This window comes from Physeter macrocephalus, chromosome 2, assembly GCF_002837175.3.
Source record: "Physeter macrocephalus isolate SW-GA chromosome 2, ASM283717v5, whole genome shotgun sequence".
Lineage (NCBI taxonomy): Eukaryota > Metazoa > Chordata > Mammalia > Artiodactyla > Physeteridae > Physeter > Physeter macrocephalus.
Genome location: NC_041215.1, coordinates 130,285,981 through 130,311,822, shown reverse-complemented (window position 1 = coordinate 130,311,822; position 25,842 = coordinate 130,285,981). Strand labels below are relative to the sequence as shown.

The 25,842-nt window shown below is 40.3% G+C and overlaps 1 protein-coding gene across 9 annotated transcripts in view; it reads right to left on the bottom strand.

Moving 5' to 3' along the window:
* Nucleotides 1–368: 368 nt before the first annotated feature.
* Nucleotides 369–25,842, bottom strand: part of LOC102975826 (nuclear body protein SP140-like protein) — a 75,092-nt gene continuing 49,618 nt past the window's right edge. For 2 of the 9 annotated variants that reach the window (XM_028482478.2, XM_028482486.2), the window contains 15 exons: nucleotides 24,550–24,636; nucleotides 24,218–24,334; nucleotides 23,358–23,411; nucleotides 17,069–17,134; nucleotides 15,351–15,431; nucleotides 12,226–12,300; nucleotides 10,845–10,949; nucleotides 8,806–8,948; nucleotides 7,594–7,641; nucleotides 5,249–5,293; nucleotides 2,848–2,963; nucleotides 2,044–2,152; nucleotides 1,704–1,781; nucleotides 1,341–1,484; nucleotides 369–595 (listed from right to left, as the gene is read on the bottom strand). In XM_028482478.2, the coding sequence (XP_028338279.1) occupies nucleotides 488–595; nucleotides 1,341–1,484; nucleotides 1,704–1,781; nucleotides 2,044–2,152; nucleotides 2,848–2,963; nucleotides 5,249–5,293; nucleotides 7,594–7,641; nucleotides 8,806–8,948; nucleotides 10,845–10,949; nucleotides 12,226–12,300; nucleotides 15,351–15,431; nucleotides 17,069–17,134; nucleotides 23,358–23,411; nucleotides 24,218–24,334; nucleotides 24,550–24,636 (1,376 nt within the window). In that variant the 3' untranslated portion in view covers nucleotides 369–487. The remainder of the gene's footprint in view (nucleotides 596–1,340; nucleotides 1,485–1,703; nucleotides 1,782–2,043; nucleotides 2,153–2,847; nucleotides 2,964–5,248; nucleotides 5,294–7,593; nucleotides 7,642–8,805; nucleotides 8,949–10,844; nucleotides 10,950–12,225; nucleotides 12,301–15,350; nucleotides 15,432–17,068; nucleotides 17,135–23,357; nucleotides 23,412–24,217; nucleotides 24,335–24,549; nucleotides 24,637–25,842) is intronic. The other 7 variants (XM_028482487.2, XM_028482494.2, XM_028482493.2 and 4 more) reach the window with 5 other exon arrangements.

Genomic DNA, 25,842 nt, shown 5'->3' with positions numbered 1-25,842 from the left:
TATTAGAGCGCACCAGGGACCAGCAATACGCCACCCGTCACCATCTGGCCAGACCGTGATCCAAATCCAGAACCTACCCTTACAGCCTGCTTGCTAGGACCATTACCTTAAGCTGGGTTCCCTAGAAGCAGAGCCTGAGATAAAGTCTCTTAAGTAAGTGATTTATTGTGAGTTTCTTTGGGAGAAAGCGGGGAGGGAAGCAGGACTGTAGGAAAAGCTAAGCAAGGACGTGATCACAGCCACAGACTAGCTCCAGCCTGATCTCATGAGGAACACAGGAGCATGAATCGTAACACAAGGCTGAGTCCACCTTGGCACTGGAGGCTGGCCCCCAGGCCAAGGAAGTGTAACCCTCCAGGTGAAGCTGGCTGCATTTGGCTGAAGGCAATGCTCTGGGGAGGGGCAGCAGAAGCAGCCAGCCTTCCATGCGGCTGGGGGATGGGAAGTCTACTCCAAAAGGGGTTTTCCAGGACACTAACAACATCCACTATTCCAGTGAACTGTCCTCGTTTGTTTCCTGAATAGTGAACACTTCCTTGAAATTCTTCTCAAATTCTGCCTCCAGTCTAAGTCCCATTAGGCCGAAGTCATTGAACTGGAAAAAAAATAAAATAAAATGAACACAAAAATCAGGCTCCTCATTATCAGTGTCATTGGCCACCTTGTAATTGAGAATGATCAGTTCTCTTGTCTTAGACACCCTAAGTTATATGAACCAGGTTATGCTAAGAAACTCACGCAGCGAAGAGCAACATGTTTCCTAAGAGCATGACTGTTTCTTATTAACAAGATAGAAATGGGAAATCATATCCACACTTGGGGACTCTTACTTATTAGGTTGGGTTATTGATTTCAGTGAGAGTCAGAAGAGTAATCTATGCTCTTTGTAACAGTGCAAATAGTACAGATTGCTTTTAAGTTAGATCAATGATCTTCCTTTTCCATTGTCACTTCTGTTCCCCTCTGGTGACTCCTGTTCAACTATATGATCCATTCACATGGAGTGGAATCTGGAGATTGGGATTTCTGAAGAGGTCAGATTGAGTGTTTTGGGGGAGAGATAAGAAGCACAATGTGACTTTAAGATGCAAGTCTCTTCTCCCTGGGTTTGGAGCTGAGCTCTTTGGGGCCTGGGGTTCTGGTTGCAGGGACACCTTCTGATTCACCGCTACTACGCCTTGCTGAGCTCCAGTCTTGAAGGGAAAAGTCACTGACTTCCGGAACTCTTGCTTTGCAGGTTTCATCGGACGGGGGAAACTAAAATTTCCCAGGCACCAGAAAATGAGGGCAGAGTGGCTCAATGGACAGAAAATGAAATGGAAGCAGGGAGAACCACTTACCTTGTAAGATGCCCTGTGGTTCTGGAAGATGAGACGCATGTCCTGCACAAACCCCTCCACGTGGGAGTAACCCTGCTCATTCAGCCTCTTCTTGATCTTGTCCAACCACATGGGCTCCTTTAGGTTTTTAGAAGCCTCTTTAATCTAGTGAAAACCAACGATCGATGGGAGAATTACTGGCAGAGTTCAATGTGTGCCTCCTGTGGATTCCCATCAAATCCAGTAGGAATACAAAAAGGTAAAGGTAACAGCAGCTCGTGCTCTCACTCCCATGGGATTCTGATCTGCAATCCCACGGGTACCTGTTTCAAGGTGGGGTAACATCACGGCAGCCTGTAATCACAGTTTGTTATGGTTACTTACGTAATAGTAGTATGGAATCTTCGCAAAAAAGGTGCTCTCTGAATGACAATACACCTTCAAGAGGAGGAACTCACATTTCTGCAAAAGAAGGTGGCTGTGAGTGACAAGCAGCTTGGAGACAATGAGCCCATATACATGCCCAGGCAGAGGCATGGCTCACACCAGTATCTGGAAGTTTCCCCAAGCATGGATGGCTCTTGGAAACAGACATGCAAACAAGTTCTGGTGTGATTTCAGTGTGACTGAGTCACGGCTCACACCCTTTGGTTGCCTTTCTCCTGACCCTGCCTATTTGACTTCTCTCACGTGAGGGAAGAACTGGGGTTCCCATCCGACTCACCAACTGCTCCTCGGGCTGCATCTGCCTTGCCAGGACTTCAGATTCCCCGAGACATCGCTGGCTTCCTGAAGACTCCTTTATCCTGCAGAAGGTGCAACTCCACAGGCTCCTAAGGGGCCAGACATAAGTGAGTGAGGGCAAGGTCCCTGGAAACAGTCATCACTCCTATGCCTGATACTGTCCTCCTTTCGGGAATGTTGACGGACACAGCTGGAGGAGGAAGGGGGCACCTCCAGAGTCTCCAAGAACCCCGCGTGGGGTCTGAGCCAATGACCCTCATCCCATCGAAGGAGCAACAAGGGCTCAGGGCATGGAGGTGGTGTCAGGATGAGTAGTGGGCTCTTCTTTCTCTGTCTGTTTCTGGAAGCACAAGGAACCCTGCCCGCCAGGCCTGAGTGTCGAGACTGGGCCTTAACCCCTGGGGGGGCTTCGGGCTTCCCTCAGCCATTAAGAATGTGGCAAAATGAGGGAACCAGCCCATGTTTCCTGCCTTTTCTGCATCAGTGCAGAACACAAACAAGTGGCATTTCCACCCCCATGAACAGCAGTCCATGCTGGAAAGCTTCTAGGAAAGGACAGTAGCAGTATGTGGGCCAAGGGCCTGGCTACCGACCTAGAGGAGAGCACAACGCATGAAACTGCCGCTGCCAGCATCTCGGAACAGCTCCCTGGATCATACTGCTGGACCCTGTACCTATGGCCCTGCTGTTTCCCCATCTAGACACAGTAAGAACTCTGTAGGGAGAGTGTGTACGGCAGGAGGAAGGGTCCCTAATAAGAAGGGAGGGGCTGCATCTCACGAACCTCTCAGTTTCCACAGGTGGGATGTGACAGTCCTCATGAAAAGATCTCGAACAAGTATCACAGCAAAACAGCTTTCCTCCATCCCGGCACGTCTCACACACATCTGAGTTTCCCAGCTAGAAGGTAAAACAACATCTCTATCCCTGGTGAGACCCCCAGAAGGCCAGAACTAGGGGAATCTAGAACGCATTGCCTCTGTGTGAATCTGAATGGACACTTATATGCTTCTCCCTGAGATATTAAAGAACAGCATAGCGTGACGATTTCAGAAGCAGAAATTGTGGTCTGCAGTGAAATTCAGGAGGAAGGGCTTGTGTGTCAGACCAGAAAAGTCTTCCCTTTAAAACCAGAGACTCTAACACTGAAAGGCTAGCAACAAAACAAGACGATTTTTTAGGCATCTGAATAACTTTATTACCTTGCAGATAAAATAAGGTCCTGAAATAAAGTGTTAAATGCATTTGTCTATACCACAATAACTGGGCCTTAACCCAGTTAAGGGTTAAGTTAAATTGACTCCTTGAAGGGTGATATATTGAGAATTTAATAAGGGGGATTAAACTTAGTGTGGAAAGTAATACAAGATTATTTTAACAATTATTTTGAGTCTTGTTCTGGGCTTTTGCGTGAAACTACTTGTGTTGGGTGAATTGGGATCCTGGCCGTTTCTTTTGGTTTTGAAATGGCCATATATGAGGAAGTGCTAGCTCCAAGGACCATTTTGCCAAAAGCTCCCATTCAATGTTCTGGGGCTCCTCAAGGACACCCCCCAATTGGAGACTGAGACTGCTCTGACATGGAGTCACGGGGCCATGTTTTTTCTCATCAGTGTAGACACTTACCATCATCGTTCTCTAGAAAGTGATGACCCCTCTTCCCAGAAGAACAAGGAATAACAAATATAACCAACGTCTAAGAACCTCACATTTGTGTATTTTTTTAGCAGAGTTATCTACCTCTTTGTTTCTTAGTCCAGCTGCACATTAGAACTTTCAGGGCAGAGTATATAAAATACTAATGCCCTGGTCCCTACGCCAGAAATTCTGAATCAATTTGTCCGGGCGGGGCAGATCCACTGATGTTCTTCTTTAATTCACGGAATGGGTAATTTTGCGTATCAGAATCATCTGGGGAGTTTTAAACAATCCCAATGTCCAAGTCATAGCCTAGACTGATGAACAGAATTTCCTCTAGGGTGGCATCTGGGCAGTACTATTTTCCAAAGGTCTTAGTTTCAGCCTAAGTTGAGACTTACCCTGAGCAAAGGGGATATTATAGGCCTGCATTGGCCTGTAATATCAGTCCCAGGAAAGATTAGTAACAGCAATGAAGGTACTCTTGCTGGAACAGCTGCCATCTCCTCCCCATGGACTCTTGGCCGTGGGCTGTGAGACCCGACCCTCTGTGTCTATATCCATCCCAAACAAGCCACACAAACACTGGACTCCAGCACTGTTTAGATGACTAAAGAATCCTTCAGTTGGCCAAGGGTCAGAAAGAGTGTGGATAAGATCTAAATATTGTTGGGGGGATTGCTTTGGAGGTAAACTATATGTAAAACTACTTGACTATCCCTCCTCTTTTGGACGTTGTGTATCAGTATTACTGCATACTAACCCATGTGAGTGCTTCCCCCTGGAGTTGTGCAAAGGTGACTCTGCTTAAAATGTCCACCTTGTTGCAATGAAGGGCATCAAAATATGATTCAACTTAGAGAGTGGAGTCATCCATAATTTTAGCAGACCTTAAAGCATCCAGCCATATGGTACCAGTTTGAGTAAAAATGCCCCGTGATTTGCTATGTGGTGACCAGCTCAGCACCATGACGGCTCCCTCAAGATTGGATACAGGGCTTCCGTAAAGAACCCACTAGCCCTGAGTGCATTTCTCTGCAGGATTCACAACAGGGTTCACACCTTAACTTGCCAGGTTGGCCTGGCCTGTTCCTTCTGGTTGATGCTTAAAACCATCTAGCTCTACCTGTACCTTGGAACAGATGTTTGGGATTTTCCTTTCCTTCCTTATTGCCTTCTTTAAACTGCTGTTTTCCCCTCAAATTTCCTCATCTGCAGGCCAGCTGCACCCATTACTACTTCAAGCCCAGGCTCTAGAGACCCCAGCGGTCTCAGGCTCTGCCTCCCAGAATCACTTTCAGGGGAAATGAGGAAATGGGAAGGTTTCCACTGAACAAATGGAAAGGATGCTTTCAGGCTGAGACACCCAACGCCAGAACCATGTACCTGATGTGGGTGATGCATCTGCTGTTCCCTGCTCATCACACACAGCAACATGCTGCACCCGAGTGTGAGCGTGCCTCAGGGAAATGCAGTGACGGCTCAGAGAATGTGCCGAGGGAAAGGCCTGCATTACCCTGGGGTTACAGGTGGGCGTTAGTACTTACACAAAGGTTATCTAAAGTATTGTCGTGAGACTTCGGTACTCTTTTCTGCATGAAAGAGAGAAAGATTAAAGGACAATATTGCATGCGATGTATGCATCCATCACTTACTCAAACAGCAATCTGTTGAGGGATCCAAGACACGGTTTACCCATTACTCCATACCTGTTTTTATGGATACACGTATCTACTTGGAAAATAAAAAGTACCAAAGTACCACTGTTTGGCCCAAAGCAAGTTCTATTCCCTGGCTCTCAGAGGCAAAGTGGGGTTTTGTGAAGCCACGCAGGGAGTCTGGCCCTGGTTGCCACAGATGGAGTTGGAGAAACTCTGCTGGTGTTCTTGCTTTGAGAGGCCCTGAGGCATTTTTCACTATATCAGAAAATGTCCTGCCACCTGGAGGAGCTGCCGTGAGTTATCAGGCCGAGGAGTCATCGTCAATAGCTCCAGCGACCACAGGGCCCAGAGTCCTGGCATCCATGCAAGTGTCCCAGAGAAGAATGTCACCACCTATCACAGGTCTCCTAGGGCACAGCCCCAAAGATAAAACGTGCCCACATTTCCCAGGGTTGCAACTCTTCTTCCAGAAGGTCACCCTCCTCTTCCCTCCCTCTGAATCCCAAAAAGTCAGCTAGCTGACTTAACTGACTACCACCCACTAACTTTACATTGCATTCCAATATTCAGTAGAATGACCTGACCTCCTTCCCTCTAGGACACAGGCAGCCTCAGCTTTTATCTGCAGCCCAGGGCAGAGTGGTCATGGAAAAAAGCGTGATCCAGGGGAAAATGATCTGAGAGGTGTCCACGTCACTGTCCACGTTTCTGTGTGGCCTGAAGTTCACCACCCATCCCCATCAGTTATTCTTCCATGTTAGACAATGAAGTTGAAACAATCCTTGAGGTCAGAGATACTGTTTCAATCTTCTCATGACCATTGGGCATTTAGTATGCACTCAATCATCGTATGTTGGATAAGGGAATACATGAGTATCATTTCACTTAGGAACAGATTACTTGCTATCTCCTAAGCAAATATTAGCCTACAATAAAAAGATTGTTCTAAAGGTGCATATCAGATTATTTTACAACACAGCAGCTGTCATCAAAAGGTGTTAGTGACCTTTGTGAGGAGACAGGAAGCTGTCATGTGGTGCTGAGAGTGACACTGAAGATTCCAGAAGCCAAGGGGCAAGAGAGGTTCTGAGAGGCACAGAGGACCCACGGAGGTAGTAATGGGTCCTGAGATCCGCCACTTAGGGAGCTTCTGTTCTTTCTCATAGGGAGATGCAAGATATAGAGGTAACTGCCGGTTGTTGCTAAAAAGTGCTGCACCCACAAATAAGGGTAGAATCTGTTGGTAGGACGTTGTCAGCTTACGTGGGTAATCTAACTGAGTAACTCTTGGCACCTGGGGAATGGTACTACAGATGCTAGTCTTTAATATACTCACTAAGTAGGGCAAATAATATGATAGTTTCCCTTTAGGAAATCCAGTGGGTGAAATGTCCCAAGGACTTAGAGTTCAAACCGTTCAGAACATCAGATAATGTAAAGGCCTGGACCTCACATTCCCAGTGGAAGATGAAGTCCCATTGGCCAGCTACGTCTGACCTGCCTTAGAAGTCTGTGAACGTCTTGAATGGCCATTCCTACATGAAGTGTGTAAGAATGGCACTTCTCACCTCCTCCTTCTTCTCAAGTTCTCATTCATACCCAACCCTGGAAAAACCATCACCATGTCCTGAATCTACACTGCACCGTACATATTTGTTTGTTGCCTCCATAGAGGAAGGAATCACTTTCATAGACAGAAGGGAGGTCTGCACAGCCCCCCTTGAGGAGCTGAAAGAGTGGCATCAGAGTAAACAATTTTCCAGGTCAGCCCCTCCTCTACTTAGACTGTGAATAAACCTTTGCTCCATCAGATTTCATTAAAGTTAGGAAATAGTAACATTGATTTAAAAAATCTGGGTTTGAGTTGAAGATGACCCTATCACCTTATTATGATATATTTTTCTGTATTCCAGCATCATGCTTTCTTTTACAACTTTGACACCCTTACATCTGCATCTATAGCTAAAGCACATCCATGAGGTCTGTTTTGATGGCTCCTTATCACCTCCATCTCAGATGGTTTACCATTCGAAGAAGATCTTGCCATATATACAACATAGTGTTCAAAGTAGCAACACTGAAGGTGCATACTGAAAGTTTTTAAAAGGTGGGAGTGGGGTGTTGGAAGAAGCTTAATAATAATTACCCAGTTGAGAAACCACAGAATAATACAGAGTGCATGAAAAATCAGTTACGTGATGAGAACCTGTAGAAAGTTATGCAATAATCACCTTTCTTATCTTGCCATATTTCCTTGGAGGGTTATGGAGAAATCTTTTCTGAAAGATAAAAAGATCTAAGTATATGGTTGGCCTGTGAGTCTCGCATTTCCAACGTCCTCCCAAATATTTCTACCTGGATGTCCCACTGTCAGCCCAAAGCCAAGGTGTCTAAATGAGAAATCATCTCCCTCTTCTCACTTGTACTTCTTCTAGAATTCAATCAGTGGTAGCTTAAAAATCATCTTTAGAACTTTTTTTTCCTCCTGTGCTTTTTTTCCCTAACTTTAAGAGGTTTTCCTTCATAATCTCTTTGACACCTCTCACCTCCTCTCCATCTCCACCAGTGTCACTCAAGCTTGAGTCCCTCTACCAGGGCTAGTCAATCAACACACACTTATCCCATGCCTACTTGGTGCCAGACATTCTGGCCAATCTTGGGCACACAAAGATGGACAAACCCAAGAGGGGTCTAGAGAGAAAAAGGGGAGGCATGGAAGGATGAGAATAAAACAGTAAAAGGAAGGCCTTAGTAATGGGCTCAGGAAGCCTAGGGAAGGGACGGTCAGGGTCAGGTCACTCCGGGAATATTCAGGGAAAGATGGCATTTGAGCTGAGCCTTGCATGTTGAGTGTAGGTTTCTTGGGCTGAAAGACACTGAAGTCATTTCAAGGCCCCACGGCCACCTAAAACACTATTTTAAATATGTCATTTCACACCTCAGAAGACTTCACTGATCTTGCATTGTCTACATTGTGAGTTTAAACATCTTAGCCTGGCATTAAATCCCTCCATAAACAACTCCAGTTGACGGATTACGCCTCATCACATACAATACGTCTACCTCAACCATGGTTCTGGTTTTCGTGCCATTCTTTGTCTGGAGTAACTTCTTCCCACTTGTTTGATTGTAAACTGTCTTCTTCTTTCAGTGCATAAAGCTGTCTGCATGCACCTGAGTCAGAATGACCTTTCCTTCCTCCAAGCTCCTGCATCCATCCATCCTGACAGAGCCCCTTTTACAACAGTGATGTGCTGCATTGTACTGAGGTTAGGAATGTGGAACACCTCTCCCCAGGTGAGAGGATAAACTCAGAGGCAGCTGGGCTTTAGCTATAACTCATCTGGGCTTTAGCCATAACAAATATTTGGTGAGCAAATAGTGACCTTATTCTTGGGGCACAGCAAGGAAAGTCACATCTCCCATCCCTGTCACTGGAATACCTCGATCAGCCAACGTAGGGGCATCCCACCACAGCGAACACTTATCTTCCAGTTCTTGGATCTTTCATGGCCGCCTCTGATTTCAAATTCCCTGGGGGTGAACCAGCCTCCATTCTCACTCCGTATACACTTCACCCAAACTCCTGTAAGACCAGGGTAAGTTAGTCTTTAGCCCTCTTTGTTTTCAGATGGTGGGCTCCCAACACACTGGATCTGGACCCACCCAATTTGGTCTCAAGATCTAAAACAGGCGAGTCTAGCCGCCCCTTTCAGGCTTCAGAATCCTCAAACCTAGCCTTTAAGTCCCCTCAAAGGATACTTTACTGCTTTGTGGCAACATTTCTTTAACCAATGTGCAACAACAACAACAAACTGATAATTACCATCAAAATCAACCTTTTAAAAGTAGGTCAAAATCACCTACGAAGAAAAAGGAAGTGATTTTGAAGAGTGAGACCATTTCAATTTGCTAGGGATAGAGAACAAGTCAGAATCTCCTATGGACTTTGGGGAACCTCAGGTTGGGACTAAGATCTCCAATGGGGGCTCTGCAGCTCAGAACGGCACCACAGCGGCATCTGTGCCCTTTATTACACTTTTCATCCAGTTTAATGGCATTACTGAGCAGAGATGTTCCCATCCCTGAAATCATGGATAGCTGATATTAAAAATAATTGTGAAATGTTATCCAATGGAAAATTTAAGTTATGTATAAAAGATAATCACATGCTTAACATCACTAGTCATTAGAGAAATGCAAGTCAAACCCACAATGAGATACCACTTCACACCCCCTAAGACGGCCATCATAGAAAAGTCAGACAATAACAAGTGTTGGCAAGGAAGTAGAGAAATGGGAGCCCTCATATATTGCTGGTGGGACTATAAAACAGTACAGCCACTGTGGAAAACATTTTGGTGTTTCCTCAGTAGGTTAAACATGGAATCATCATACGAACCAGCAATTCCACTCCTAGGTATATACCCAAAAGAATTAAAAACATATGTTCACACAAAAACTTGTACATGAATGTTCAAAACAGCATTATTCATAATAGTGAAAGAGTGGAAACAATCCAAACTGATGAAAAGATAAACAAAATATGGTATATATATACCATGGAATATTATATTATTGGGCAATAAGAAGGAATGAAGTTCCAATACATACTGTTACATGGATGAATCTTGAAAACATAATCTTAAGTGAGAGAGCCAGTCCCAAAAGGGCACATGTTATATGATTCCGTTTAAATGAAATACTTAGAATAGGCCAATATACGGAGCAGAAAATAGATTAGTGGAGAGGAAATAGGTTAGCCCAGTTTAGGGCTGGGTGGTGGGGTGGGGTTAGGTGGCAATGGGCATTGATTGCTAATAGACATGGAGTCTCCTTTAGTGAAAAAATATTCTGACAAAAATATTCTAAAATTAGATTGTGGTGATGGCTGTACCATCTTGTGAATATACAAATAAAACTCAACATTGAGTTGTACACTCTCAGTGGTGAACTGTATCTCGGTTAAGCTGTTTAAATACTTTACCTCAATTATGTACATTATTTCCTCACAGCTACACCATGAAGCAGGTTTTTAATGATTTCTTTTTTAGATGAAGAATTTCAGGGTCAGAATGGTCCCATCCTCTACTTGGCTGAATCAGTCCCTCTCGGCATAGCTGAGGCTGGGACTCAGGTTGTCTGATTCTGAATTCTGTTCTGTCCTTACTACATCAAGCACCTGCCCTGGTGATAATCCTCCAGAGGGAGAGAGGATATGAAGTTGGAGGCTGAGGGCCTCTTCCCTTTTATTTCTGCTTCACTTCTCTTTGGCCTCCCCATGGACACTTTCACGTGGGAGTAAGCACCTAATACGTATGATTTCTTAAAGTGTGAAAATAGCAACTTAGGGATCCCTTCCTCCTTCTCTCAAGCCAAACCACTGTCCCAATTCCTTCAACTATGTGTAATTCACATGGATAATTCCTTTACTTCTCGTGATCCCTTCAGATAGGAGTTGCAAATAGACCATAAAACCCACCTTCTTTCAATTTCTTCTTATGTAACATCCCCTTCACCTTACCACAGGTCACAGGAAGTATCTGAGAGTGAAAATCCACTTTTTCATGTCTGCACTTTCTTTGCCCTGAAAGAGAAGATTCCTTCATTGTCTCATTTTCAATTGCACACGTACTGCTTCTCCCATGCTGAGTTTGTTCCTATAAAGGTATGGAGGAACTTAGAAAGCTTTATTCCATAAACCTCTAGAGTCAAAATCTTTCTTCCATGTGGCATTTTTGATACATAACTACAGAATGTCTACCTCTACCTCATCCCTCAAATCTCACACAAAACAGAATGTGTTAACAGAGAAATCGGGCTTCAGTAAAACTGTCTTAGCTCCCAGTCCAGTCTGCCCCACTGATTCTCACATGACAATGAAACGTATAGCTGCATCATGTTCTGAAGGGAGCCTCCAGTTATACTATTTCACTGCAGTTAGGTAGCTGGAGCAAAGTGAGAGACTGTACTTGCATCTCCCTATTTGATCTCTGGTTAGTGAGCAGAGAGAGAGTAATGATGGGGGAACCTAATGGAGGTGACGTCTGCCTTCTCTTTGTGTTCTCTGCTTTGCTTCACTTCTCCCTCACATCGGCTTTCTCCTTAGCTGAAAGAGGAGTTCAGGAAGCTCTAGGATAATCTGCAAGTTGCATGGGGGGGAGGGCTGCTAGAGACCTGATTCCACAGAAGTAGGGGTGAAAGGTCTTCAAACTAGCTCAAGGAGGATGTGTAACTGATGCTGATCCTCCAGCCAAAGTTGTAGTGTAGTGCCATGATGGGAAAAGAGGGAGCTGTCCATGGTCCAGTTTTGAGGTAGTAGGCTAGTAGAACTGGGATGAACTGAGAAGGATGGTGTGGGCCTAATTCACTCTCTTGCTTTACAGATGAAGAAACTGAAGCAAAAGCTGTCAAGTGACAGGTCCAAGCCCACACAGTCAGAAGAAGAGAATGACAGACTTCTGACTACCACTCCAGGCCACCCGTGGTGTGCAACCTCTGACTCTCTGTGTAGCAGGAAAAGGGTCTGCTAAATAATGTGTGGGTTGTATATGTGCCCTTTATATGAAAGCAGACTATTTCCAGCTTGAAAGTTATCAGTTCAGCGAAGACAAGCATCACTGTGGTACCCCCTGGACCCATTGGGTCTGGTTTAGATCTGTCACCAAGTTACTTGTTTGTGGAATTATCTTCTTTTTCTTTCATACAAATTTTGAAAATGGACCAAATCATATACGTTTTCCAACAGTTAGTAAAGCTACATAAAGCAATTAGGGAAATGGATTTATCAGTAAAAACACAGAGTGAAGCACAGGAAATTAGCTGCATAATTATTGAGAGTGTATTCCCCTTTTCTTCTTTACCTCTTGACTTAACTTTTTTCCATGGGGCTCTGTCACTATGAGTTAAGTGGAGTCTCTGTCTGCCTCTCTTTCTCCCTGAGAAAATAGAAAAATAGAATCACAGTCACAGACATGCAGTTGCATTGTGTATATTAGTGCTTTACAGAATTTCCATTGAAATGTAACTTCCCAAAAGCCTGTCTAATGCACAAAGAAAAATATATAATGCCTAGTCCTTAAGCACCAAGAATTAGATGGCAAATCTTAGACTCATCTTATATTTTACTTTTCATTGTCCCACATTAGGAAAACAAACAAATAATAGAAATCAGCATTTTATTTATGTCTCAAGCAGCCATGTGTTGAGTGCTTAATAGATGCCAATTGTACATCTACTAATGTACAATGAAAGGAAGTGAGTTAAGGGAAACCCTATGGTGGGCTTCACAGGTGAGACACATGTCCTGCACATCACCTAGAATGAAGTTATTTGTACATTTGTGTTGAAAGTTTTAGTAATGTGACCAAGAGTTTTGTCCACCTGGGTTTAGACAAAGATATTAGAATCGAAGAAACTAACAAGAAGAAGTCTAATCAAGAGAATGGGTAGAACTGAGTCCTCCACAACCTTGATTTCAAATAGTAATTAAGGACTGACTCAGTAGATGCTGCAGCAGAGGATGTTCTGCCATTTACAAGTTCACTGACTGTGGATATGCATCTCAGTATGTTTGCTATCATTCACATGTGTTTTATTTTCTAAGGTAGGAAGATAAATTCATTTCCTGCTTTCTGTGTTCAATGACTACCATCAAATGACCACCATCTGGTGGTGCTGTGGGGGGTAATACAGACCCCAAGAAGAAATATTTCCCAGACTACTCCTTCCTAACTGCTGCAAACTCCAAGCAGATTATGAGCATATATCAGACCAGCAAAGTAAAAAGGCTCTGTCCTTCAGTCAAACCCAAAATGGACGCATTGGTTGGAAAACTAATCCCACTTTCTGGTCTTTAGACTAAGCAGTTACTGAGAGGGTTTTCATTTCCTCAACATCAAAATGGCCTCAAGGGACAAATGTTGACGATTAGACCTTATCAGGAGATCAAACAAGTCACAACTTTGCAAATTGTCACCCTGTTATTATTTAACAGGATAATAGAAACTCAGACAAGAGGCCTACAGAGATTTCTAAACTTAAGAAATTTTAAGTTTGAGAAATCTTAAAACGTAAAGAAATTTCTAAATGTAAGAAAGTAGAAGACTTGGATAGTATAGCCATGGGCTAAGGAGAACCACTAACAAGACAGAATTGCAGTTCTTAAAGAGGCAGGTTAATCTTTTGACTCCCTCTCACTTCCTCCCTCTGGAAGGTGGGTTCACCAGGCAATAGCAGGTCACCCACCCAGGTATGGCTTTCTGAGGCTCTCCGCACCTCCTCTCTCACCCAAGATGCCAAAGTGGTGGAATACTCTAGAAGACCAGGATATTTCTGGTTCTCTTTCTCCTTCCTCCCTCCTCTTCTAAAGGTCCATGCTCACAGCCCAGTGAGAAGAGATCCAGACATCTCATCCTTGCCTCTCCCATATTCCAGTTTGGCTTGGCACTAAAGCTCTGATTACAACCTTGGACAGTCCGGCAAATGCAGAGTTCTTTCTTGCTCTCTGTCTCTATCTGTTGCTTCTGGTTATATCTTTCCTGGGTAGTAGGTATGTTGGATTTACCTTTCATCAAATCTGTTAGGCCTAATATTTGTAGGGAGAAAAAGGAAATACATTGAAGTCCATTCTAGTCTTTGGAGCTTCTAGTAAAAGGAGATTTGGAGCTTAAAACCCACTAATTCATAATATAGCACTATTGTATTTTACTTTCAAAACAGATTGGCTGAGCAAGGCAGGATTTAACTATTTCTGTGTCCCCAGGCTGTAGTACCCATTTAATAACACTGAAACCCCATAACAAACCCTAATAAATACTGTGGCAGTCAGATTATCATGTAAGGTTATTTTTTTAAAAATTGTTATGTTTGGTATTAACCTCTAGAAGTAAATGTGACAATTTTAAATTTAATACTGTTTTCTCAAAATCTTAGTAGAACTATGTCCCAGCAGTTGAGAACAATTCACTAAGCGCCAAAAAGGGGGACCAGCCGCCCCAGTCTGTTCAGGACTAAGGGGTATCCAGGATGCAGGACTTGCAGTGGCAGAACTTGCAAAGTCCTGGGCAAACCGGGTCGAGTTGGTCACCTTACTTCACAGCCTACATCCAAAGGCAATGCACCGAACCACCTACGCGACCTTCCAAAGTAGTGGAACAGGTTATGGCGGCCCTAGCTCTTCACTCCTATCCAGGCTGCATTTCTTTCCAAAAAAAATCAAGCTGGTGCCTCTTCCCTCACCGCGGAGTTAATGAAAGCATCTCGTGGACGAAAGAGCTAGTGATTGTGCACTTTCCTTATCCAGTGTCATCTCACAGCTGTGCCTGTCAGGTAAGACACTTCCACACTCTTATCTCTCCTCTCTCGTCCACTTCCCCAATCCTGAGTGGGCTCAAGCCAGCAGCTCTTGAGTGGGAGCAGAGCCAAGAGAGGATGAGAGAAGACCCCGATCATGCCACCTCTCCACTGCAGGTGTTCCAGACCACGCTTGCTCAGGCGGAAGGCAGGGAGGTGCTTTGAATTGGAGAAAATACTTAAGTTTTAATACCAGGCCTGAAAGGACCCACAATAACTGGAAAAAGACTCTTATTCCTGTGAAAAGGGAACAGAAAAATGCTATGACCTGCCCAAGATAGGAAAAACTCACCTAGAAGGTAGATTTGAAAGGGCAATGAGAGAATGAACTTACTTTCTGTTTACAATTTATAACAACTAGCCATTTTAATAAACCAATAATATAAGGTAAAGGAATTTTCATGAAAAACAGATAAAACTCAGAGGAAAAAGAAATTAGGTCCTGGGCAGATAAGAGCTATAATATAAATGCAAACAATTTACAATCCTGGCTCCAAATGGGTTGCTTTCTAAAGATTTCATGGCTCTCAAATTGACTGGCAAGCTTGACTAGTAAAAAATTAAGGAAGATCTGTGTTCCTCAAAATTTCCATTGACCCCCAGGGCAAAATAGAAGTGGCACAAACAATCTTACTCCTGATTTTGGCAGGGTCCTGCAGATTCATTTTCACCTTCTTTCCACTCGAGGCCAGTTGGCCATCAGCGTTGCTGTTGTCTAGGGGTAGGCGGGGGAAAATACAGAGTTATGCGAACAGCAGCTGACATGTGAAACAAAAAGCAAGTGAGGAATTTTATGAGAGAGTATAATATAGTGGAAATAAAACATCAACTAGGAGCCAGAAACCCAGGAAAATCTACTTAAACCTCTGTCCCTGTCTCTTCCTCCATAACACAGACCCACTATTGTTGTTCTATATTATCACAGAAGATCAAGTGTTAAAGTTTTTTGAAAGTGCTTTATAAGCTGTGTATTACAAAGTACAATACCATAACTTATGGCTGTCTAATTGTAAAAATACATAAGGGATGTATCAATCTACCACTGAACATGTGTTGAAAAGAGTTCAATTCAGAAGTATCAAAAAAAAAAAAAAAAAGCAAGTGAGGGAATATGGGTTTGAATTCTGAACCCTCTTGCACTATACACTCAGACAAGAAAGAAAGTTACGGCAAGGGTTCTCACGCAGGTGTCCAGAGCATTCTCTACTTAGAGGGACCACTTTTAAAGTACATACAAAATTTCATTATACTTTGGAAAGAAGTGGTTTAGAATTTATGTATGGACAACATAGACCTAAATGAAAATGTCATAATGATTAAATACAAATATTTAGTGTTTTGAAAATAAGCATTCTTAAAATGGATGCAACCACTTTTTCTTTCTTGCTGAACAATATTATACATATGCACTAATAGTACAGCCATGTAAATTGGCAAGAATGTAAGAAATAAAGATTAGTGAAAATTAATAAATTTTAATTGGACTCTAAAATCTTGTATAGATCTAGTGATTCAAAATCGGAAATCATGTGGAAAATGAAATCTAGCCCTCATTGTCTAGAGAAAAGTTGTTCCTTAAACCACTACTAAAATGAAAAAGATTTCAGGGGTCTGATTAGAAGTAATATATACACGTTATTGGAAACTCAGAAAATAAAAATTGCATGAAACATCACCATCTAGAGATAGCCACAATTAACTTGTTAGACTTTTCTTTTGTATATTTTACTGTTTCAATGACACTTTTCCATTGCAATAATTGAACATGTTTAATATTTTGAGTATATACACATACCTTTAAAAAACACAAATAAAAATGTAAACATCACCTATATTCCAATGACCAAATTCAACTACTGCATATATTTTCATGGATGTACTGACATTGATTTTCCTATATATCTATATCTATGTCTCCCTCTATATATAGATTGATAAATATGTATAAATAAGGGTTTATAGAGATATAAAAACAAATAATGCTTATACATGTATTTTAACACACACATACATGCACGCACATACACATACATACAGTCTGCTTTATTCATTTAGCCTTTAGAACATCTCTCCAAATTAATGTTTCTTTACCTAGGAAAGAAGCCACATATTGAGGATGGCAGTGTCTCGGTAGCATTTAGCTCTGGACTATTACACACTTGAGATATAAACCATTTTGTTGAAGCCACTGTATTTTTGGGCCTCTTTGTTAAAGTGTCTTGTTGGCCTATATCCTGACTGACATAGTAGCTAGGAAACTATTATTGTCCTCAAGAGACTGCTGGCTGCAAGAAGACAATAAGCAGTGCCTTATAAACTGAACAGGTGTGACTACTTCACTTTGCTGCTTACCTTTTTGATGTTTGTTTCTCTGAAGTTTCATTTTTACTCTTGTCCAGGAATGCCCTTTCCTTTTTTCTTAAAAAAAAACATAATAAAGTTAACTATCTAGAGCTGTAAATATAATTCTCAAAACCTTATATATCAGTAGTTCTCAAGTATTTTTTTCAGACCTTAGTTCACAAGAATCGGGCAAATTTCTTAACTACCAGTGTAGCAGTGTGAGGTTGATTTTGAGCTATATTTTACCCTGCATAGATTTGGAGACTATAGGAAATGACTTTCTCTTGAACAAATACCAATTTGTTCCCTTTTCAAGTGTTTTTATGTAAATTCAAATGCTCTGAAGTTGGGAGGCAGTCTCAACTTTAATATGGAGAACTGCCATTAAATAATCTCTGTATTCTTGCAGTTGTAACACAAATCTTCTCACTTACGTTTAATATAGTGCCTGAAATTCTCAGAGGACTTAAGGAAACAGTGGATTTTGTGTTGTGTTTTGCTTTCTTGTGTGTGATATGAAAATGTGTGAATGTGGGAAGACCACTGGTGCTGGGCAAGTAGCTCAGTGCTGACTTACAAGGCAGAAAGTGCCAAAAAGCCTTGCTCTTCAAATGGAAATGCTATATTCAAGAATGCTGGATCTACCATATGATCCAGCAACCCCACTCCTGGGCATATATCCTGAAAAGATGAAAACTCTAATTCAAAAAGATACACGCACCCCAGTTTTCACAGCAGCGCTATTTACAGTAGTCAAGACATGAAACCAACCTAAGTGCGCATCAAGAGATGAGTGGATAAAGATGTGGTATATCTATACAATGGAATATTGCTCATACATAAAAAAGAACAAAATGACATTTGCAGCAACATGGATGGACATGAATCTATGTTAAAGTATTCTGGTGTTTACTGTAAAATTCTCCCAAGTTTTCTCTAAATTTAAATTTTCCATGATTCAGTGTTGGAGAAAGAGCTTTTAGAGAGAAAGGACAGATTATTTACCAAGAAATGACAATCACAATAAAAGGGGAATTTGCATCAGTCACACAACAGATTCTAGAAGACAATGTAGTAAACATTTTACTAATGAAAAATAAAAGCCAACCTAGAAATTTTAACCTTGGGTCTATCAAAAAAAAGACAAATTTGCACGTACAACACTTGAAAAATTTACCACTTAGAGCCTACTCACTAAAAGAACCAAAGGATTTAATTAAGCTAGACAAAAAGCAAAATCAAAGAAAAGAAACAATGATGAGTACATAAAATGACTTTTTAAAATTTTAATTTAAGTAAATATCAACTGCAAAAATCATAATATCAGTAGTTTCAAAATTGTAAGTAAAAGAAAATAAAATGTTAAACAATAGCTAAATGGTAGAGATGGATGGTCAACCTGTAGTGAATCCATGCTAAGATCCTTGTCATCTTTGGGGATTGGGGCATGGTTAAAAAGATTACAGAAATTTATCTCTAATAGCCAAACCAGCAGGGAAAAAAGGTGGAATATAGAATTCTATCTCAGTCCATTTAAAAGTAGGAGAGAGACACAAAAACACAGAAAAATAAAGATGAACAGTGATATAGAATATATAAGTCCACATATATTAGGAATCAGAATAAATGTAAACAAATAAAATTTAACTATTAAAAGATGAGGATTATCAGAGAAGTTTAGAAGAAGCTAAGTGTTGTTACATGAGGCCTCAAACAAGGCTGCAAAAAAGGGCTTAATGCAAAGGGAGTAAAAAACATCAAAAACATAAAACATAAAAGTTCATGGAACACTATCAGCACCCTGAAAAAGAGATTTAAGATCAAAAGCATTAACAGGGATAAAGAGGAACACTGTATAATAATAAAAGGAAAATATCCACTAAGTTATACAGTCATGAATAGCCTCAAAGTATTTAAAGAATAACAACAGAGTAGTGAGGAGGAAAATACACAACCATGTGGGAGAACTTACCACATCTAAATACAAACCTGATAGAAAGAATATAAGCTACTTTAGAAGATTTAGAAGAAGCAAACAACAAAGTTGTGCTTGATAAAGACTCTGTTTATGGGGAGAGGCCAAATCCCAAGAAATAGTTCAATGCACACTATTTTTAAGTGGCACAGAACATTCACAAATATTGACGTAAATTAGGATGCAAAGGAACTTTCAACACATTTTAAAGAACTGACGAGGTCAGTTTGTGAAAACTCATCCAATCATACCTTAACAGTGATGAGTGCTATTATAGAAAATTATGGCTCAATAAAGCTGACAAGGAAAGTAAAAATGTGCAAGATCTATTTAAAAAACTAAAACTTTGCTGAAGAACATAAAAGGTGATTTGAATAAATGAGTAGTTCATTCTCCATGTAAAAACCTCATTTCTACCCAAATTTATCTCCAAATTGAATGTATTTTCAAAGTTCCAATGCAGTTGGGGAGGTATTAAGAGGAAATCTTGATTGATTCTAAAATTCATGCACAGTGAGGGAGCCAGAATTACTGAAATTCTGAAACCTCCTTTTCTCTTGCTTCTCATTATATTTTTTTACTTTTTTCTTTGTTAAAAAAAAGTATAACAAGTAGGAATAGAAAATTTTACTTTAAAGCACTGTAATTAAACCGACTTGATAACATGGTATTGTGAAGCAATTATATTCCAATAAAGATCTATTTAAAAAAATAAAATAAACTGACCAGCATTTCAGAGTAGAGTCAGACACTGATCTGTGAATACAGGAAAAGGCACAAAAGGGCATTAAAATCATGAAGAAAAAAGTGTTGGTGTTCATAGGCACATGAAAAGATGTTCAACATCGCTAATCATCAGGGAAATGAAAATCAAAACCACAATGAGGTATCACCTCACACCTGTCAGAATGACTATCATCAAAAAGAATACAAACAGCAAAGTTGGCAAGAACGTAGAGAAAAGGGAACCCTCCTACCCTGTTGGTGGGAATGTAAGTTGGTGCAGCCACTGTGGAAAAAAGTATGGGGGTTTCTCAAAAAACTAAAAATAGAACTATCATATGGCCCAGCAATCCCACTCCTGGGCATATAGCCAAAGAACACAAAAACACTAATTTGAAAAGATACATGTATCCCAATATTCACAGCAGCATTATTTACGCTGCCAAGATATGGAAGCAACCTAAGTGTCCATCAACAGATGAATGGAAAAAGAAGATGTGGTGTATATATATACTATGGAATACTACTCAGCCATAAAAAAGAATGAATTTTTGCCATTTGCAGCAATATGGATGGATTTGGAGGGAATTATGCTAAGTGAAATAAGTCAGACAGAGAAAGGCAAATACTGTATTATATAACTTATATTTGGAACCTAAAAAAACACAACAAAGTAGTCGAACATAACAAAAAAGAAGCAGACACAGATATAGAGAACAAACTAGTGGTTACTAGTGGGGAGAAGGAAGAGGAGAGGGGAAATATAGGGATGGGGATTAAGAGGTACAAACTATTAGGTATAAAACAAGCTACAAGAATATATTGTACATCATGGGGAATATAGCAAATATTTTATAATAACTATAAATGGAATATAACCTTTAAAAACTGTGAATCACTATATTGTACACCTGTAACATATAATATTGTACATCAACTATACTCCAATTTAAAAAAAAGTGTTGGTGTTATTCCTTGTAATTACTATCTCACATCACACACTAAGAGGTGAATCCTATGTAACAGATTTAAGCATTTAAAAGCACTAAGTACTTCAAATATTCTAGAAGCAAATATAAATATTTTTAAAATCTTGAGATGGAAAATATCTTTGTACATTGTAAACAAAACCTAGAAGCCATAAAGGAAAACCCTGACAGATCTTACTACATAAAATTTTCAAATTTCTCTAGAACAAAATATGCTATAAACAAACCTAAGAGAATAACATCAAATGAGACAAAATACTAACCACATACATAAGCAAAATTATATATATATATATATATATATATATACACACACACACACACACACACACACACACATATTCCTATGCTTGTTCAGCATGGTAAAAAAAAAATAGCAATACTGGGCAAGGCATACACACCAGCCATTTTTATTTATTTATTTATTTTCATCAGCCATTTTTAGAAAAAGGAAAACAAACAACCAATAAGAAATGAAAAGTGCTCGACCACAACAAAAATGAGAGCAATGCAAATTAAAGCAGAATGAAATGAAACTTTTTACAATTAAGTTTGGCAAAATGATCAATGTTTATAATGTCTGTGCATGATATACTGATTTAAACTAAGGGAAATATAACAGTAAGAATAGATTTATGATATAATGTGTTAGTATATGATATAAATGTGTTAATACATGCATAGAAAAATCTGGAAAGATATATATCAACCAAAATTTGCAAAGAGCATATACTTTAAAATTTTAAAAACAACAACATTTTTGAAAAAATATTAAGTCTCACTGAGCTAAAATCAAAGAATCCAGAGAGCTCTGTTCCTTTCTGGAAGCCATAGGGGATAATTCATTTCTTTACCTTTTCCAGCTTCTGAAGGCTGCCCACATTTCTTGTCTCATTGCTCCCTGCCTTCATCTTCAAAGCCAGCCAGCCACATTGTATCTCTCTGATCATTACTCTATAGTCACATATCCCTCTCTCCATAGCAGGAAAGGTTTTCTGATTTTAAGGACCCCTGTGATTTGATGGGGGCCACCCAAATAATCTAGAAAAATCTCCGCATCTCAAAATCCTTAACTTAATCACACCATCAAAGTCTCTTTTGCCAGGTGAAGTAACAGATTACAGGTTCCAGGGACTAGAAAAAGGACATCTCTGTTTCTGTTGGTATAAATTTTTCAAGAATCTTATCAATCTCTCATGTATGTCATGGGGATCTCCTCCATTAGACAACAGTCTCATCTACAGATCTTTCTGTATACTCACATATCTATTTTTCACTTCTGCTGAGATGGCTGAAGGTATCTACAGTTCACAAACTTAACCTCTTCCAAGAACATGTTATATGACTGAATACCCTGACTTTTCACTACTTCTGGGGCATTAACAAAAAGTTATACAGCCACACTCTTGGTTGTCACTGCAGGGCACATTTTCCTGACAATGAAGCTCCTAATCTGAGCATCTTTTGCAATCTGAATAGGCTAAGAATTTTCCAAATCATCAAGTTCTTATTCCTTTTGTTGAGCAGTTCTTCCCTTGACTTATCTCTTTCCTCTCACAGTTTACTCTAAGCAGCAACATGAAACCAGCTGCACCTTTATCACAGTACTTAGAAATCTCCTTAGCTATATATCCAAAAAATTCTGCTTTCCGCATAACTGCAGGATAGAATTTCACTGAGCTTTCTGCCACTATATAATAAGGATCTCCTTTCCTTTAATTTCCAAAAACATGCTCCTTAGTTCCTTCAGTGACACCTTTAAACTAAGTGGTTTCATGACAATTTACACATTCTCTAATATGATATAGGTTTTCTCTACCATGTTCTTCACTTCCAAGTCCTCACAAGCAGAGTCTTCAGCACCACCTTTCTACTAACAAACTGCTCAAGGCAATCTAGACATTCTCTATCATTCTACTTAAAGTTCTTCTTATAACCCAATTTCCCTCTGGCCATTGCCCAATTCCAAAGCCACTTCCACATTTTCAGGAATGCATTATAGCTGCACCCCACTTCCAATGACCAAAGATTCTGTATTACTCTTTTATTGTTGCCATAACAAATGACCTCAAATTTAGTGACTTAAAACAATTTATTATCTTACACTTGTGTCAGTTAGAAGTCTGACAAGGGTCTCTCTGGGCTAAAATCAGGGTTTCAGTAGGCCTTCATTCCTGTCTGGAGGCTGTAGAGGAAAATCTATTTCTTTTACTTTCCCAGCTTCTAGGAGCCACCCATATTCCTTTTTCCTCCCCTCCATCTGCAAAGCCAGCAACACTGCATCTCTCTGTGACTATCTTCCATAATCACTTCTCCCTCTCTTCACAGCCAGGCACACACACTTCTTCATTTTTTAAGGCCCATTTGATGATATTGGATGCACCACAATAATCCAGGATAATCTCCCCTTTCAAGGTCCCTGTCTTAATTACATCTGTAAAATCCCTTTTGCCATGTAAGAGAACAGATTACAGGTTCCAGAGATTAGGATATAGACACCTTTATGGGGCTGTCATATTATTAATATTTATTATTATAAATAATAATAATGAAACTGGCCTTAAAAACTCATTTTAATATCAAAAGCAAGTAAAATTGTATGCACTCTTACTTCTTTTCCTCTTGAGTTTTCCCAAAGTAGAGTTGTTTCCAAGATCCACAGTATCTAGAAAAAACAGGTGGTGAGGAATCAAAAATGAATAAATAAAAGTTATAAATCTTAGGATGATTCATACTGCAAAAGGCTTGAATTTATAAAGATGTTTGGGTTATCATCTGTCTCTTCCTTCTAAAGGAACTAAACCTACTGAATTGAGAAGTGAGAGTCCAGGATGGGCCCTGGGTCTTCCTTTATTTCTTAATGGGACTTTGGAAAACATTCTTCAATACCTATGTATTTCAGTTTACTCAGGGATATTTGTCTAGTTCTTAAGAATTTTGTTAGGATTAAATAAGATCTTATGTACAAAACTTAACAGGATCACTATATAAACAAGTGACATGCTGGAGAACATCTATCAAAAATATGTGCTGGGTTAAGAATAGTTGATCTGAAGTCTTTTCTCCTGACAATTAAGTGACAGGACTAGTTATCTTTTGAGACCTTTCTAAGGTTGTGACAAAATGACACTATTACCTACGAGTGGACATACACTTGACTTTCTTGGGTGACAGGGATAGAAAACATTGTAAATCACAAGGCTTTATTAGTAATATACTGATGTAATAAACAATATACTCCCATTTTTAAAAGTGTATTTCTACTACATCATCCATATATAATCAACATGGGCCATCCCTTAAACACAATTTTATAATGATCTCTTGCTTCCCTGTTATTCCCAAAAGGATCAGGTCAAGCAAATGCAGAGATCAGGATACTGGGATGGATTGGACCACCTGCCACCACCCAACCTGCATCTGTGTTACCAGTGGAGCCACCCCCATCTCACCACACTCAGGTAGCCTTACCCATCTTGTCACTAGCTTCTTTACTTTCAGTACTTCCTTCTGGACCTCCTGGCACATCTTTTGAGAAACACATAACACAGGAACACTTCTCATTTCCAAATGTTGGTAGCTCTGCTCCTGGGCCAAAATTGTGAATTATGAAGACTTTTCATTTCCCTAGTGATCCTCTTTTCTGAATCCTTGTTGATCCCACTTTTTCTACTTCTTCCTCTGAAATCTTTCATTGATCCTCCCTACACCTGACTCTTCCTTTAAGTCTCCCTTTTCCCTTTTCTCATCCTTTTCTCTTTACCAGAACTTTGTTTCTGTTTTTTTTCATAATTCATAATTACCGTGTCCATCATAAGATAGTGGGCTAGAAGTTAGCTCTTCAGAATCACCTTCTGTATTCATTTGGAGAGCTTCTAGTTTGCCAGATACTAAAGAGAAACAGGAAAATTACCATCCACAGATCCTGAGATAGTGATTAGGGAAGAATTCCTGGGGCTCTCATAATGCACACTAATATTCTGAACTAAAATGAACTGCTTTCTAGCTCCAGTGCTGGACACCCCATGCCAAACAACTAGCAAGACAGGAATACAACTCCACTGACTAGCAGAGAGGCTGCCTAAAATCTTACTAAGTTCACAGACATCCCAAAACACACCACCAGACACGGCTCTGCCCACCAGAAAGACAGGATCCAGCCCCACCCACTAGAACACAGGCACAAGTCCCCTCTACCAGGAAGCCTGCACAGACCCCTGAACCAAACTTACCCACTGGGGACGGACACCAAAAACAATAGGAACTACGAACCTGCAGCCTGCGAAAAGGAGACCCCAAACACAGTAAGTTAAACAAAATGAGAAGACAGAGAAACACACAGCAGATGAAGGAGCAAGGTAAAAACCCACCAAACCAAACAAATGAAGAGGAAATAGGTAGTCTACCTGAAAAAGAATTCAGAGTAATGAATGATCCAAAATCTCGGAAATAAAGATGATCCAAAATCTTGGAAAAGATGATCCAAAACCTTGGAAATAGAATGGAGGAAATACGAGATACACTTAACAAGGACCAAGAAGAACTAAAGAGCAAACAAACAATGATGAACAACAAAATAAATGAAATTTAAAATTTTCTAGAAGCAATCAATAGCAGAATAATTGAGGCAGAAGAATGGATAAATGACCTGGAAGATAAAATAGTGGAAATAACTACCACAGAGCAGAATAAAGAAAAAAGAATGAAAAGAACTGAGCACAGTCTCAGAGACCTCTGGGACAACGTTAAACATACCAACATTCGAATTATAGGGGTCTCAGAAGAAGAGAAAAAGAAAGGGACAGAAAATATTTGAAGAGATTATAGTTGAAAACTTCCCTAACATGGGAAAAGAAAGAGTCAATCAAGTCCAGGAAGTGCAGAGAGTCCCATACAGCATAAATCCAAGGAGAAACATGCCAAGACACACATGCTGTCAATCAAAAATTAAATACAAAGAAAAAAATATTAAAAGCAAAAAGGGAAAAACAACAAATAACATACAAGGGAATCCCCAAAAGGTTGACAGCTGATCTTTCAGCAGAAACTCTGCAAGCCAGTAGGGAGTGGCAGGACATATTTAAAGTGATGAAAGG